This window comes from Vipera berus (assembly GCF_964194415.1).
Source record: "Vipera berus genome assembly, chromosome: 8".
NCBI classification, from domain to species: domain Eukaryota; kingdom Metazoa; phylum Chordata; class Lepidosauria; order Squamata; family Viperidae; genus Vipera; species Vipera berus.
In genome coordinates this window covers 23,578,100-23,590,939 of record NC_138211.1, presented here as the reverse complement: position 1 = coordinate 23,590,939, position 12,840 = coordinate 23,578,100, and the positions used below count along the sequence as shown (strand labels likewise).

Genomic DNA, 12,840 nt, shown 5'->3' with positions numbered 1-12,840 from the left:
CAGTTATAGTAGTTGAATATTTAACACCATGTGAACCATCTCCCTTGTCCCTTCTTACCTAGTAACTACCACGAGCCCTATGAAGACCCTCTATGTGATGTCAGATGCGAAACTGTCTGCACTCACAAAATCTGTCATGGCAGAAGCTGCATCTGTTCCTCTGAAAGCCACAGCTGTCCAAACAACTGCTGCAGCTTCCTCTACTACTTCTTCCTCCCTTCCTGGAGCTGTGACCTTTGCCACCTCGACTACAACCAGCACACCTTGCGGTTTGGGGCATTCTAAAGTGGGACCTGTTTTGCAGACAGCTTCCAAGACAGTGATACTCACCTCTACGCTAACAGCTTTGAAGACTGACCGAAGCCTAGGACAGAGAGGGGAGATGATCCCTGGGACTATGGAAACTTTGGGCAGAGTACCATCTGTAATGGATGACAGCAGTACCATCATCCACACCCGGGAGAGCCTCACAAGCAGACATTTGCTTCCACAGGGTATGTTGCCTTCAGCAGCTGGCACCACACTTATTACTTTAAGCAGCAACTTAGCTGGCTCCTCCATCATCCCCACCGCTGGGGCTGCCCTCAGCCAGAAACCAGGACATCCCACCATTTGACTTCTTTTTGGCTTTACCATGGGAAGTAAAATTAAAGGCCCAGCTTATCATTCCATGACAAGAGGATGCATTGTTTTGTTTCTTTGACCCTTTTAATAAACTTTTTGTGTATGTACCACCTTTTAATTCTGTAAAGGGCTGGGCTATTTTTCACAAATATTAAGTACAGTCTAGATGCTTCTTTTTGGAGTTCTTGAGTGGATAGGCAGAGTGTGTGTAAGGGTGGCATAACCATTTCTTGCTGCGACGTCTTGAGGGGTTGGGAGTGGGAGGCAAGGTTTTATGGTGGTTCTCCTCCTACCTCTTGGGCCGTTCGCAGACGGTGTTGGCAGGAGGGCAGAGGTCAACCCCTAGGCCCCTTAGTTGTGGGGTGCCTCAGGGGTCGGTACTCTCGCCCCTCCTGTTCAACATCTATATGAAGCCGCTGGGTGAGATCATCCGTGGTTTCCGGGTGAGGTATCATCAATATGCTGATGATACCCAGCTTTTTATCTCCACCCCGAACCAACCCAGCGATGCCCTCGATGTGATGTCCCGTTGCCTGGAAGCGGTACGGATTTGGATGGGGAAGAACAGGCTCCAGCTCAACCCAGACAAGACTGAGTGGCTTTACGTACCGGCATCTCAACTTGTCCAAGAGGTTCCATCTTTGGTTATGGGAGGAGAGGTGTTACCTCCCGTTGATAGGGCACGCAATTTAGGTGTCCTCCTGGACTCACGACTCAGTTTTGAAGATCATATTGGAGTCGTGGCCAGGGGGGCATTTGCCCAGGTTCGCCTGGTGCGCCAGTTGAGCCCCTATCTGGACCGAGATGCCCTACATACAGTCACTCATGCACTCGTTACCTCTAGGATAGATTACTGTAATGCTCTCTACATGGGGCTGCCCTTGAAGACCACCCGGAGGCTCCAGCTGGTACAGAATGCGGCCGCGCGGGTTGTGATGGGAGCATCCCGATACTCCCATATTACACCCCTCCTGCGTGAGCTGCATTGGTTACCGGCTGTCTTCCGGGTGAGATTTAAGGTGCTGGTACTTACCTTTAAAGCCCTACATGGCTTAGGCCCGGGATATTTGCAGGACCATCTGCTGCCGGGGACGACTTCCCGTCGCCCAGTGCGCTCACACAGAGAGGGCCTCCTCAGGGTGCCGTCGGCTAGACAATGTCGGCCGGCGACCCCCAGGGGGAGGGCCTTCTCTGTGGGAGCGCCAGCCCTGTGGAACCAACTCCCCCTTGAGCTCCGGATGGCCCCGGATCTCCCGTCCTTTCACCACGACCTCAAAACTTTCCTTTTTCATCAGGCTGACCTGGATTGATGACAGGTTTTTAAAATGTTTTAATTTTTAATTGTTTAGTTAATTTATTTTGGGGCTGTTTATTTAATTTCTTTTAACTTTTGTATTGTTGTTTTTATTGTTGTTAGCCGCCCTGAGTCCTTCGGGAGATAGGGCGGCATATAAGTCCCAAAAATAAATAAATTTCATTAACAAGGTCACGCTTGTTAATGAATGCATCAGGTCCTTCCCAAATAAACTAGGGGAAATGGCATAAATGGGAAAGACCTCATGAATTGAAGAGGTGCTGAAAATTTTTTATCTTGCTCAATAGCAGCGAGTGTTAATCTGCCAGAAAATTCTAGTCTTTTACTATTTCAAGGGTGAGCAGAAATATTCCTGATATACCTTTTTTTGAGAACCCACAAGCCAATAAGACAGAGCTTTCATTACTGATGGACACTTTATTTTGCTTCCACAAACAAAACATTTATCAAGTTCTGTTAAGGTTAAACCTCTAAGCATACTCATGGCTTTCAATTAATAATAAATCCCCTTAGCTAGAATGCAGTTCTATAGCAAACTTTACTCAAAAATTGGGAAAATAAAGAAAAGGAACAGTTGAAATCTGAACCCACCCAAGCCTGAAGATTAGTGGGAACCAGTCTGGCACACCAGAGCCTCTCTGGCATTTTGAAAACTCTCATGAAAGGGCTGGCTTTATGTTTTTTTGCCCAGTAGGGCTCAGAAATATAATTTATTATCTATGGTAAAATGCATTTCCACATAAAAATATCTCTCCTGAAACTATACATGAGATAACAAAACTCATGATTTCAAGAAAACAACATTGACACAATTTAAGCATATAAGCACCCAGTGGTTACTTGCTATTTAAATGGCCTTTTTTCTTGGAATGTAATAAAGGATTCCTAATAGTTACACAAACTTTTAGCAAGCATTGGATGTATGTGCCATAATACTTTTCATAATATTCAATACATGATTACATTGTCTAAACCAAATTAATCATTTATCAATGTATTAAACTGCCTTGCTATGGCTATAGAAGTAGCTGCCCCATTGCTGGTAAACACAAGAAAATGCTTTCTATTCATTTCAAAGGAACAGAAAACACCATCCATTTACCGGCTCCCCTTGGTTAGGAATGTCAGCTCCAAGTGAACTGGGAAACTCAAAGAGCAAACAAGCTGAGAGACTTCAAAAAAGAAGGCAGGCCTGGTAGTGGTGATGAGATTCTCCTTTAGGTATGGTTCAAAAATGACATTCTGACTACTATTCTTATCGTGAGTTCACTGTGGTAACAATGATTTTATAGAGAAATGCAGGATTCTTGGGATGGCATCAGGCCGATTGATGTATTTGTCTGCTACTTCTGTTATCTAAGAATAAGTGGACCCTGCATGTGCCAATATCTTCCCACACGATCTCTGGGAATAAGTCTTAATTCTGAACCATGCTTCAGGAAAACGTTCCCTGGAAAAAGGAAAGGAAGGTTATTACCTAAAAGGATACACGAGATTTTTTTACTTGTGCTTTAATTAAATGTTTTAGTAAATACATAAACATAATTCTGCAAGGTGCAGCAGGAAAGAAACAACAGAAATTCTAAAAAAACAGATCTGCATGTTTTACTCCTCCACTGCTAGGGAGTAGCAGAGAACATGGCAGCAGGTCAGACCTTTATAAACACACTGCACTCTCAAGACATCTGGACTCACAAGGCCTTTTTAACAATCTTTTGTTCATGAAATATTTTCACAAATTACAATCATTACACAAATATGCAGATCTAGGTAAAAAAATTATTCTCGTGTTGGGTAGGATTGTTTCAGACTTCAAATTCTAGACAAAACCTATTCTTAAAAAGTGACACTCTTAACTGATGTAGACATATTCAGGGTAAAGCATTTTACCATTTACCATAAATGATTAAAAAAAAGCTTACAGGGATCACACAGAACATCTGAGTCACACATTAACCAAACGGTTTACGGCTTGCCTGGACCTAGCAGTAGAACCACAACTAATTTATGAGCTTATTGTAAAAGGCTGTTTTGAGCAGCAATAATGTAAAAGCATAGTCATGAAAATACTTATAAGCTTTTATGCTTGTTCACACTTGCAAATGCTATGCATGTCTCAAGAGATGCATATTTGCACAGACAATAGTCAGCAGTCTAGGTTTCCAGAGTCTGTTGAACTGCAGAAGTCTTCATTCACCACAAGAACAGGGATCTGCCAATTCATGTCTTAACATAATTTTATTCAGAAATGTTTGGAAAAAGTTGTCAGGATGATGCTTCATGCTGTTTCTTTATTGATATTATATGGTGGAAAAAATCTATTTCTTGCTATCCCATATCTTTAATATCTACAGCAGTACATCTGTACAGAATTCATTACAAAATACTCTTAGAATTTTACAGGCACTTACCAGCTGTCTGATCAGGGTTTATTCCTATTCCGTCTGCGGGGGGGGAAAGTAAAAAGGTTACTTAGTGATATCCCCTCTTGATCCCATGAAAAGGAATGGAATCATTGCTGAAACAAAATCAGATTGCCTGTGCCCTCTATGAAAAAGCTAGCACGATTTTACTACATGTAATCAGAAACAAGTGGGCAAGCTTTATTACTGGATTTCAACAGAATAGGCATTAACAAGTCACCAGTGCTATTTTTAGAACTAAAACTGTGCAACATTTCAAAGGCCAAAAGATACCACAGAGCATGAGGACTCAGCCTGCAATTCCTTAAAGCAGCCCACCATTCCCTGGATCACTTGGCAGCTCCAGATGGCTGCACCCGACAAATTCAAGGAAAGACTTTAAGCAGTTATGGATAGGAGCTGCATTCCTGCCTTAAATTCCAAACACTGCACAGTGGAATGATGTCTGGATTCTCAGTCATCTGGGGCACGGTTGTCTAAAGCAGGGCTTTTCAACCTATTCACCCATTGTACCACTTTTAGGATATCGCAACATCCAAGTACTGCCAGTCGCCTAGCAAGGTGTCAAAAACTTGATGACCAAAAAAAAAAAAAGGAAAAAAGTGATAAAGTACAGGCAGTCCTCGACTTACAACAGTTCACCTAGTGACTGTTTGAAGTTACAACGGCACTAAAAAAAGTGTCCCCCCAAGCCACAGCCAAGCAAGACACCTGCCTGCCTGCCCAGCGGCACTTTTCCTCCTGTTCGAGGTTTTCATTGTTGTGAGCATTTCTGTTGAGGATTGGCAACAGGGGTGAGGTGGGGTGCTTGGTTTTTATTCCCCCCCTCCCCGTGTGCTGGGTGGTTGCAGCAGGTTTTGATCACTTCACATGACCCTGGGACACTGTGACCGTCATAAATATGAATCAGTTGCCGAGCATCTGAATATAAAATCACAAGACCCTGGAGATGCTGCAACATTCCAGCTGATTGGCACTTCTTCTGGGCTCAGCAGAAGCACCGGGATCAGTGCTGAGCTCCAGCTGGATCCTGGCATTTCTGCTGAACCCTGACATCCCCGAAGAAGCGCTGATCCTGGCGCTTCCGCTGAGCCCTGACAGCCCTGCAGCTCCAGCCGTCTCTCGCTCAGGCTTGTGCGGTGCTGCCACCAGTTCAGCTCATTCCCCTCCCCCACTACCACTTTTCTAGGATGGTCATGTACCACCTGCCAGGTGCCAATGTACCACAGGTGGTACCCATACCACTGGTTGAAAAGCCCTGGTCTAAAAGGTGCTTTTTCAAAAGGCAACTGGACTGTTTTTTCCTTGAGGAAAAAACATTTTCTTCTTCCTCAAGAAAGAACAGTCCAGTTGCCCTTTGAAAAAGCACCTTTGCATAGTTGAAACACTTCCAAGTTTCAAAGTATTGAGATGCCCTTCACAATGCAGAGCCCATCAAGATTCTGGTTCACCCTTAAGAAAACCAAGTATCTGCAAAGCTTAGGCCTTTTTCTGTTTTCATAGGCAAGCTGCTCATGCCCATTTGGTAATTAAAGGGGAATTTTCTTCTAAAGGATAATATGTTAGCTCCCTCCTGCTTATCTAGCGGCTCATTGTCAGGTTTGATTGATGTGGGTGAGCCTAATTTAGGACTAGGCCAGGCATAAAGACAGTCTTTGACTCACAACCATAACTGAGCCCCCGACCTCCGTTCATTCCGCCGGGACCTGAAGACCTGGCTCTTCGAGCTCTCTGGCCCAGGCTGAGGATTAATCTTATTTTAACTGGGGTTTTATTTATGCAGGGACAAATATAATTTTTTTTAAATTTGTTTTTAACTTTTGTATTTTGGTTTTTTAATCACCCTGTAAACCGCCCTGAGTCCTTCGGGAAAGGGCGGTATATTTCATTTCATTTCATTTCATTTATTGGATTTTTATACCGCCCTTCTCCCGAAGGACTCAGGGCGGTGAACAGGGCATATAAATAGCGATACAAAAGTTAAAAAAAAGATTAAATAAATTGCCCAATTAAAACAGTCAAATATAAAAACCCCATAAAAACCCAGACATTCCCCCATCAGGCCAGGCCAGCTTGTACGAATAAATGGGTCTTTAACCCGCGCCGGAAGGAGCGGAGATCCGGTGCCATCCGGAGCTCCACCGGCAGTTGGTTCCATAAAGCCGGGGCGCCCACAGAGAAGGCCCTCCCCCTGGGGGCCACCAGCCAGCATTCTCTGACCGGAGGCACCCTGAGGAGGCCCTCTCTGTGGGAGCGCACAGGGCGGAGGGGAGTCGACGCCGGCAGCAGGTGGTCCCCGAGGTATTCCGGACCCATGCCATGTAAGGACTTAAAAACCATCACCAGAACCTTGAACCTCACCCGGAAGACAACTGGTAGCCAATGCAGCTCGCGGAGCAAAGGTGTAACATGGGAGTACCGGGAAACTCCCAAGACAACTCTCGCGGCCGCATTCTGTACCAGTTGGAGCCTCCGAGTGGTCTTCAAGGGAAGCCCCATGTAGAGAGCATTGCAGTAGTCCAGACGAGAGGTCATGAGCGCATGAGTGACCGTGCACAGGGCATCCCAGTCCAGATAGGGCCGCAACTGACGCACCAGGCGAACCTGGGCGAAAGCCCCCCTAGTCACGGCTACTATATGATCTTCTAGGTTAAGCCGTGAGTCTAGGAGGACTCCCAAGTTGCGAGCCCTATCCACGGGGGGTAAGAACTCACCCCCCATAGAAAGAGATGAAACATTTTGAATGTCCCAGGATGCCGAAATGCACAGCCACTCAGTCTTGTCGGGATTGAGCTGAAGTCTGTTCCTCCCCATCCAGACCTGAACCGCCTCCAGGCAACGGGACATCACAGCGAGGGCATCACTGGGGTGGTTTGCGGTAGAAATGAAAAGTTGGGTATCATCAGCATACTGATGATACCCAACTCCAAAACCACGAATGATCTCACCCAGCGGTTTCATGTAGATGTTAAACAGGAGGGGCGAGAGGACCGATCCCTGAGGAACTCCACAAGCGAGAGCCCTTGGGGTCGACCTCTGCCCCCCTGCCAACACCGACTGCGAGCGTCCCAGGAGATAGGAGGAGAACCACTGAAGAACTGTGCCTCCCACTCCCAATCCCCTGAGACGCCGCAGCAGGATACCATGGTCGATGGTATCGAAAGCCGCCGAGAGGTCTAATAGGACTAGGACAGAGGAATGTCCTCTGTCCCGGGCCCTCCAGAGATCATTCACCAGCGCGACCAATGCCGTCTCCGTGCTGTACCCGGGCCTGAAGCCCGATTGGGACGGGTCGAGATAATCCGCTTCATCCAGAACCAGAGGAAGTTGATGCGCCACCACACTATATAAATGTAATAAAATAAATAAATAAATAAATTACAATTATAAGCCATGGTGCTCATGTGACGGCACCCACTTTCACAATCTTTTTGCAATGATTGCTAAGTGAACATGGCAAAAGGGTTTATTTGCTGGAAACTGAAAGTAAGCTGTAGTTTCTGGCAAAACACACCAAAAATCACAAAGCAGACAGGTTGCCAAGTGCCCAAAATGTGATCATGTGACCACGGGGATGGGGAGGGAATGGGCACAGCTGTTGGAACTTTGAAACAGAGTTGGAAGTAGTTTTGGGGAGGCCACTGTAACTTTGAAAAGCCACTAAAAGACTCGTGATGAGTCGAGGACTACCTGGACAATCCTCATAGAATAAGCATGAAGATAGGACAAAATATGAAACCTGGAAAACAAATCACCAAATCAAACTATTCAAACTGGAGTCCTCAATTCAAATATTTTCCTCAAGACTGCAACAGGCCTTTCCGTTGAAGAATCTTCACCAACAGTTCAAACCCACAAAAGTTTGAACTGTTTTTTCTACCCATTAAATGGCTGCCAGGAACTGAGGAAGGGTTTCCTCTTCCACCGCGTATCCTTCAGAGGACCCCTGAGGACCTCCTCATTCTGCCAGACCAGCTTTGCTCCATCTGCATGTGGTGATTGGCCCTGCACACTACCTTCCTTTTCACCCTTCCAAAAGTATAGCAGAAAGAACTGGCTAATCCTGAACTGCTTTCTCCACCCAGCAGGTTTCTGATGCTGCATGTACATGTACAGAAACTATCAGATCCTGGGCTTTGAAATCTTAGGATCTGTAGTCAACTGATCCATGACCAATAGTGGAACATAGCTGAGCATGGGTGTTGGTTGAAGAAATAGAAAGACAGTATTTTTCTTTTATTTTTTGATATGCGAAATACAAAAATGTTTGGGATGATCAATATAAAGGAAATGTTTTAGATATTTAAATGTAATTGATTTTAAGAAAATTCCAATGGATAAATAAAAACATGTTTTGAATAGAGTTAAAAGATTAATGATTGGATTTTTAAATGGAACATTTAAAGATTAAACGTAGGTTTAATTATGGGTAAAAAGAACAGAAAAAATTTGGAAATAAGTGTATACTAGTTTAAGAGGGATATGTATTTTAAGTAGTATATTATTTTCTTTTTTCTCTTTTTTTCCTCTCTCATCTTTTGTGTCATGACATGAAAATAGATTTAAATACTTTAAGGTAATTAACTCTGAGAAAATTTTAACTAGTAAGAATGTTTTGAACATTGTAGGGAAAATAAATTTAAATAAGAATTGTAAACAGGATTCATGATGAGGCAACCAAGATGACCAGAAAAGAAGTATGATATTGAGGTGATTATTATTGGTAGAAATTTTAGAAAAATCTTTATATTGTTACCTATCAAACTAATAAGAATTGTATTAATTTAAGGTTGGCACAGAGAATATTATTGGAAGAGAAAATCAAGCAAAGCTATTATGTGGACTTTGGAATACAGAAACTGATTGTTAGTGATTACTTTGTAAACATAAACCCAGACAATATGCTATTTATCAAGTATCAAGGTGTTTACGTTAAAAAAACCCAATAAAATATATTTTTAAAAAATAAATTATGGGTCATATAAACTCACCATTTGTTATAATGGCACTTGTAGCTGCAGGGACTTTGAACTAAATTAAATAGAAATACAACAAGTTAAAAGAATAGAATTATACCTTGCCATTTCTCTTCATAAAAAAATTATTTGTGCAACTCCTACTTTATAAGAAGAAAGTGACACTATCATACTACTATATTTTGTTCTTTTTATTCCATTTCAAAACTGCCAAATAAAAAGGAAACACTCCTTTGTGGGAGCAAAGGGAGGCTCAGCTAATCTCAATGTATACATAGTTGTACTTTGGCAATAAAGATTCATTCATTCATTTTAAACAAAACATGTTGCTAAAAAATCTATTTGGATATTTTGAAAATCACTCACTTCTTCTGCGGCAAACTTCAAGACGGCTGTGAAAGGTGTTTTTTCAGGTACACTTAACCTACAAAAACAGATGGTTCTCTAACGTTGGTGAGGCTACGTATTTCTACACCAAAGCCTTTTTTCAGAACCCAGTCCCAACCGCCTGGTCTGGCGGGCCTGGCCCTCCTATGCGTTATTGCCGAAGCAAAAGCTCCGGGCCAGGGAAGCGCGGCTCCCAGCGGCTCCGCGGACCTGCAAACAGTTCTTTGCCACGTCTGCGAAGTCTGGGCGGCGGCGGCGGCTCCTCCCGCCCCAGCAGCTCCCGGTTGGCACCCCGGCCCGGCCCGCTTCGGCTCCCCGCCCCTCCCCCACGGCAGCAGCCGCTGCTCCGGGCGGGGGTCCCGGCGGGGGAGGGGAGAGGCAGGCGCGCGCCCGCTCGCTCGCTCGCTCGCCCCGGCCTGGCCACGCCCCCCCTTCCCCGCTCCAGAGGGCAGCGGCCCTCCGCGCGCGACGTGACCAGCCGAGCCGGCGCGTGGCGTGTACTCACACTTTGTAAGGCAAACGCGGGTCCGAAGTGAGCGTGACCTTGAAGGTGACCTTCGCCCTGCGGGGAGAGAAGAAGAAGACACGGCGGTTAGCGGTCGGGAGGAGGCGAGGTTTCCCCCCACTCCGCGGACCCCGCAGCCCCGCTCACATCTTCGGCCTCTGAAGCCGGCGGCCCCACTTCCGGAGCTGCTGCGCGCGTCACTTCCGGCTCCGCCTTTCCCCCCGCGAGCAGGCGCGCGCAGAGGGCCCTCCGCGTCCTGCAGCCCGGCCGCTCCTCCTGCGCCCCGATGAGCAAGCGCAAGGCGCCGCAGGAGAACCCCAACCAGGCCATCACCGACCTCCTCAGCGGTGGGTGCCGCCGCTCCGGGCGGAGGGCCAGCCAAGCGGGCCGGAAGGGTTATAAGGCCTTTCAGGATCCGCACGGCGGCTTCCGGGCCCCGCGGGGCTCTTGCCAGGCAGGGAGGAGGCGGAAGCGGGGCTCCCCGCGCGCCGACGGAGCCGAAAGGCCCTGAAAGCCCCTTTGCTCGGTTCTGAGGAGGCGACGCGGCGCCCGTTTCCTCCCGGGTCTCCCTGCACGGCGCTTGAACTGCGGCCCTTTGGGCCTCTCCCCGGGAAGCAGAGTTCGTGCAGGAGCCAGAGAGAGGCCCGCGAAAGAACCTGCAGGCCCCTCGCGTCCTGGACGTAAAACTCCGTGGCAACGACGCCTTCCTCAGAGAGCTAGCTCGGGGGTAGGCAACCTCGGCTCTTTTATGACTCATGGACTTCAACTGAGGAATTCTGGGAGTTTATTTAATTTATTTACTTATTTAATTAGATTTGTATACCGCCCTTTCCCGAAGGACTCAGGGCGGTTTACAGGGTAATTAAAACAAGAAATACAAAAGTTAAAAACGATTAAAAAAATTACAACAGTCCCTGAAAAAGTAAAAGCCCCCAATTAAAATTAAAATTCTCAGCCTGGGCCAGAGAGCTCGAAGAGCCAGGTCTTCAGGTCCCGGCGGAATGAACGGAGGTCGGGGGCAGTCCTCAGCTCCGCGGGCAGCTGGTTCCAGAGGGCAGGCGCACCCACTGAGAAGTCCCTCCCCCTGGGTGTTACCTACCGGCAGCACCCTGAGAAGACCCTCCCTGTGGGAGCGCACTGGACGAAGGGAGCTTGATGCTGGCAGCAGGTGTTCCCTCAGTTGAAGTCCATGAGTCATAAAAGAGCCGAGGTTGCCTACCCCTGAGCTAGACGCAAAGACAGCGCCTCCCCCTCATCCGTCTGCTAAATAACTAATTCCCACAAGACTTGTTTTAGGACACTGAGCTTGTCGATCAGAAGGTTGGCAGTTTGGCGGGTCAAATCCCGAGTGCCGCGTAATAGAGTGAGCGCCTGTTACTCATCCCAGCTTCTGCCAACCTAGCAGTTCGAAAGCACATAAAAATGCAAGTAGGAAAATAGGGAACACTCCGGTGGGAAGGTAACAGCGTTCCGTGCGCCTTTGGCGTCTAGTCATGCCGGCCACATGACCACGGAGATGTCCTCAGACAAGCACTGGCTCTTCGGCTTTGAAACGGAGATGAGCACCGGCCCCTAGAGTGAGAAACGACTAGCATGCATGCAAGGGGGAACCTTTACCTTTATTACTGTTACCCCCCTCCTCTTTCCTAGTACCTTAGCATCTTATGACTATCACTTACTTGTTTGTGTCTTATGATTTATGTTGATTGCTTTTATTTAGTATCGTATGACTATCACTGAGTTATGATTTATGATGATTGGATTATTATGAACATGGTTTGTTGCTTGTAGAAACCCTGAGAGCTCACACACGTAGACAGATGTGCATGTGTCCAATCACATGTTGGCCAATGAAGAATTCTATTAGAAAAATGGTATTTGATTTTGGCAGTGCTTTGCTCTCCAAGGTTGTTTCAATTTAGTTTCTGAACTTTTTGTTACCAGTTTCTGTCCTAATTTTCTTTGCTTATAAATGTCTTGTGTGCCAGTGTGGTTAGTTGATTGTGTGATTGGTTGTTCGTTTGGAGCTATATAAAATCTTGCTGATAATGTTGCCTAGTCTGGTAACAAAATGTTCAGAATCTTGCTGCCAAAATAAAAAACTGAAGCTATAAGTATTTTCTATTATTTCAAATACTACTTGAGCTTAGAAACTTCTTAGAGCACGAGGACAAAACATCTGCAGATGAGGAATACAAGCATATTGAATCTTCCTATTTCCTGCGGAGTAGGAAATGCATAGGCAAACAGAAAAACTGCTGAGTGAAGAATGAGCAAATGATAGGTTTTGTTTCAGCTCCTGTTGACTCTGATTATTAGAATGTATTTCCTAGCCCAGCTTCGGGAAAATTGCTATCATAATCCCAAAGACTTTCCATCCCCCCCTTGCATACTCTTATTGAAACAGTATTTGTTTGGAGATTAATGCTAAACAGTATTCCAAATTTCAGTGCTTTTGTTGAATCTACACTGAGTACAAAAAAATCCACCCCTGTTACAATGCCAATTTTTTGTAAAAAAAAACAACCAGACGTACATAAATCACTTCAGAATTTTTTCCATATTTAATGTAATGTATAAGCTGTGTGATTCAATTTATTTTTCAATAAA

General features: G+C 45.7%; 3 protein-coding genes across 7 annotated transcripts in view; 2 read left to right on the top strand and 1 right to left on the bottom strand.

Moving 5' to 3' along the window:
- KANSL3 (KAT8 regulatory NSL complex subunit 3) overlaps positions 1-742 on the top strand; it is a 31,429-nt gene extending 30,687 nt beyond the window's left edge. For all 3 annotated transcript variants that reach the window (XM_081334057.1, XM_081334058.1, XM_081334056.1), the window contains one exon: positions 63-742. In XM_081334057.1, the coding sequence (XP_081190183.1) occupies positions 63-616 (554 nt within the window). In that variant the 3' untranslated portion in view covers positions 617-742. The remainder of the gene's footprint in view (positions 1-62) is intronic.
- A 1,594-nt stretch (positions 743-2,336) lies between these two features.
- Positions 2,337-10,438, bottom strand: UFM1 (ubiquitin fold modifier 1). Its single transcript, XM_081334071.1, has 6 exons — positions 10,378-10,438; positions 10,231-10,287; positions 9,705-9,762; positions 9,354-9,393; positions 4,351-4,383; positions 2,337-3,389 (listed from the first exon to the last, which is right to left on the bottom strand). Coding segments are annotated over exons 1-6 (288 nt in total). The 5' UTR covers positions 10,380-10,438; the 3' UTR covers positions 2,337-3,291.
- The window catches only part of POLB (DNA polymerase beta), a 63,145-nt gene continuing 60,667 nt past the window's right edge, over positions 10,363-12,840 (top strand). For 2 of the 3 annotated variants that reach the window (XM_081334068.1, XM_081334066.1), the window contains exon 1: positions 10,363-10,577. In XM_081334068.1, the coding sequence (XP_081190194.1) occupies positions 10,517-10,577 (61 nt within the window). In that variant the 5' untranslated portion in view covers positions 10,363-10,516. The remainder of the gene's footprint in view (positions 10,578-12,840) is intronic. The other variant, XM_081334067.1, reaches the window with a different exon arrangement.

Excerpts from the sequence above, each read along its gene's own strand:
- UFM1 (XM_081334071.1), bottom strand. Across the intron at positions 4,384-9,353 it reads AAGTGCCATTATAACAAATG|ACGGAATAGGAATAAACCCT; the intron begins GTGAGTTTATAT and ends CCCCCCCCGCAG. Across the intron at positions 3,390-4,350 it reads AAACCCTGATCAGACAGCTG|GGAACGTTTTCCTGAAGCAT; the intron begins GTAAGTGCCTGT and ends TCCTTTTTCCAG.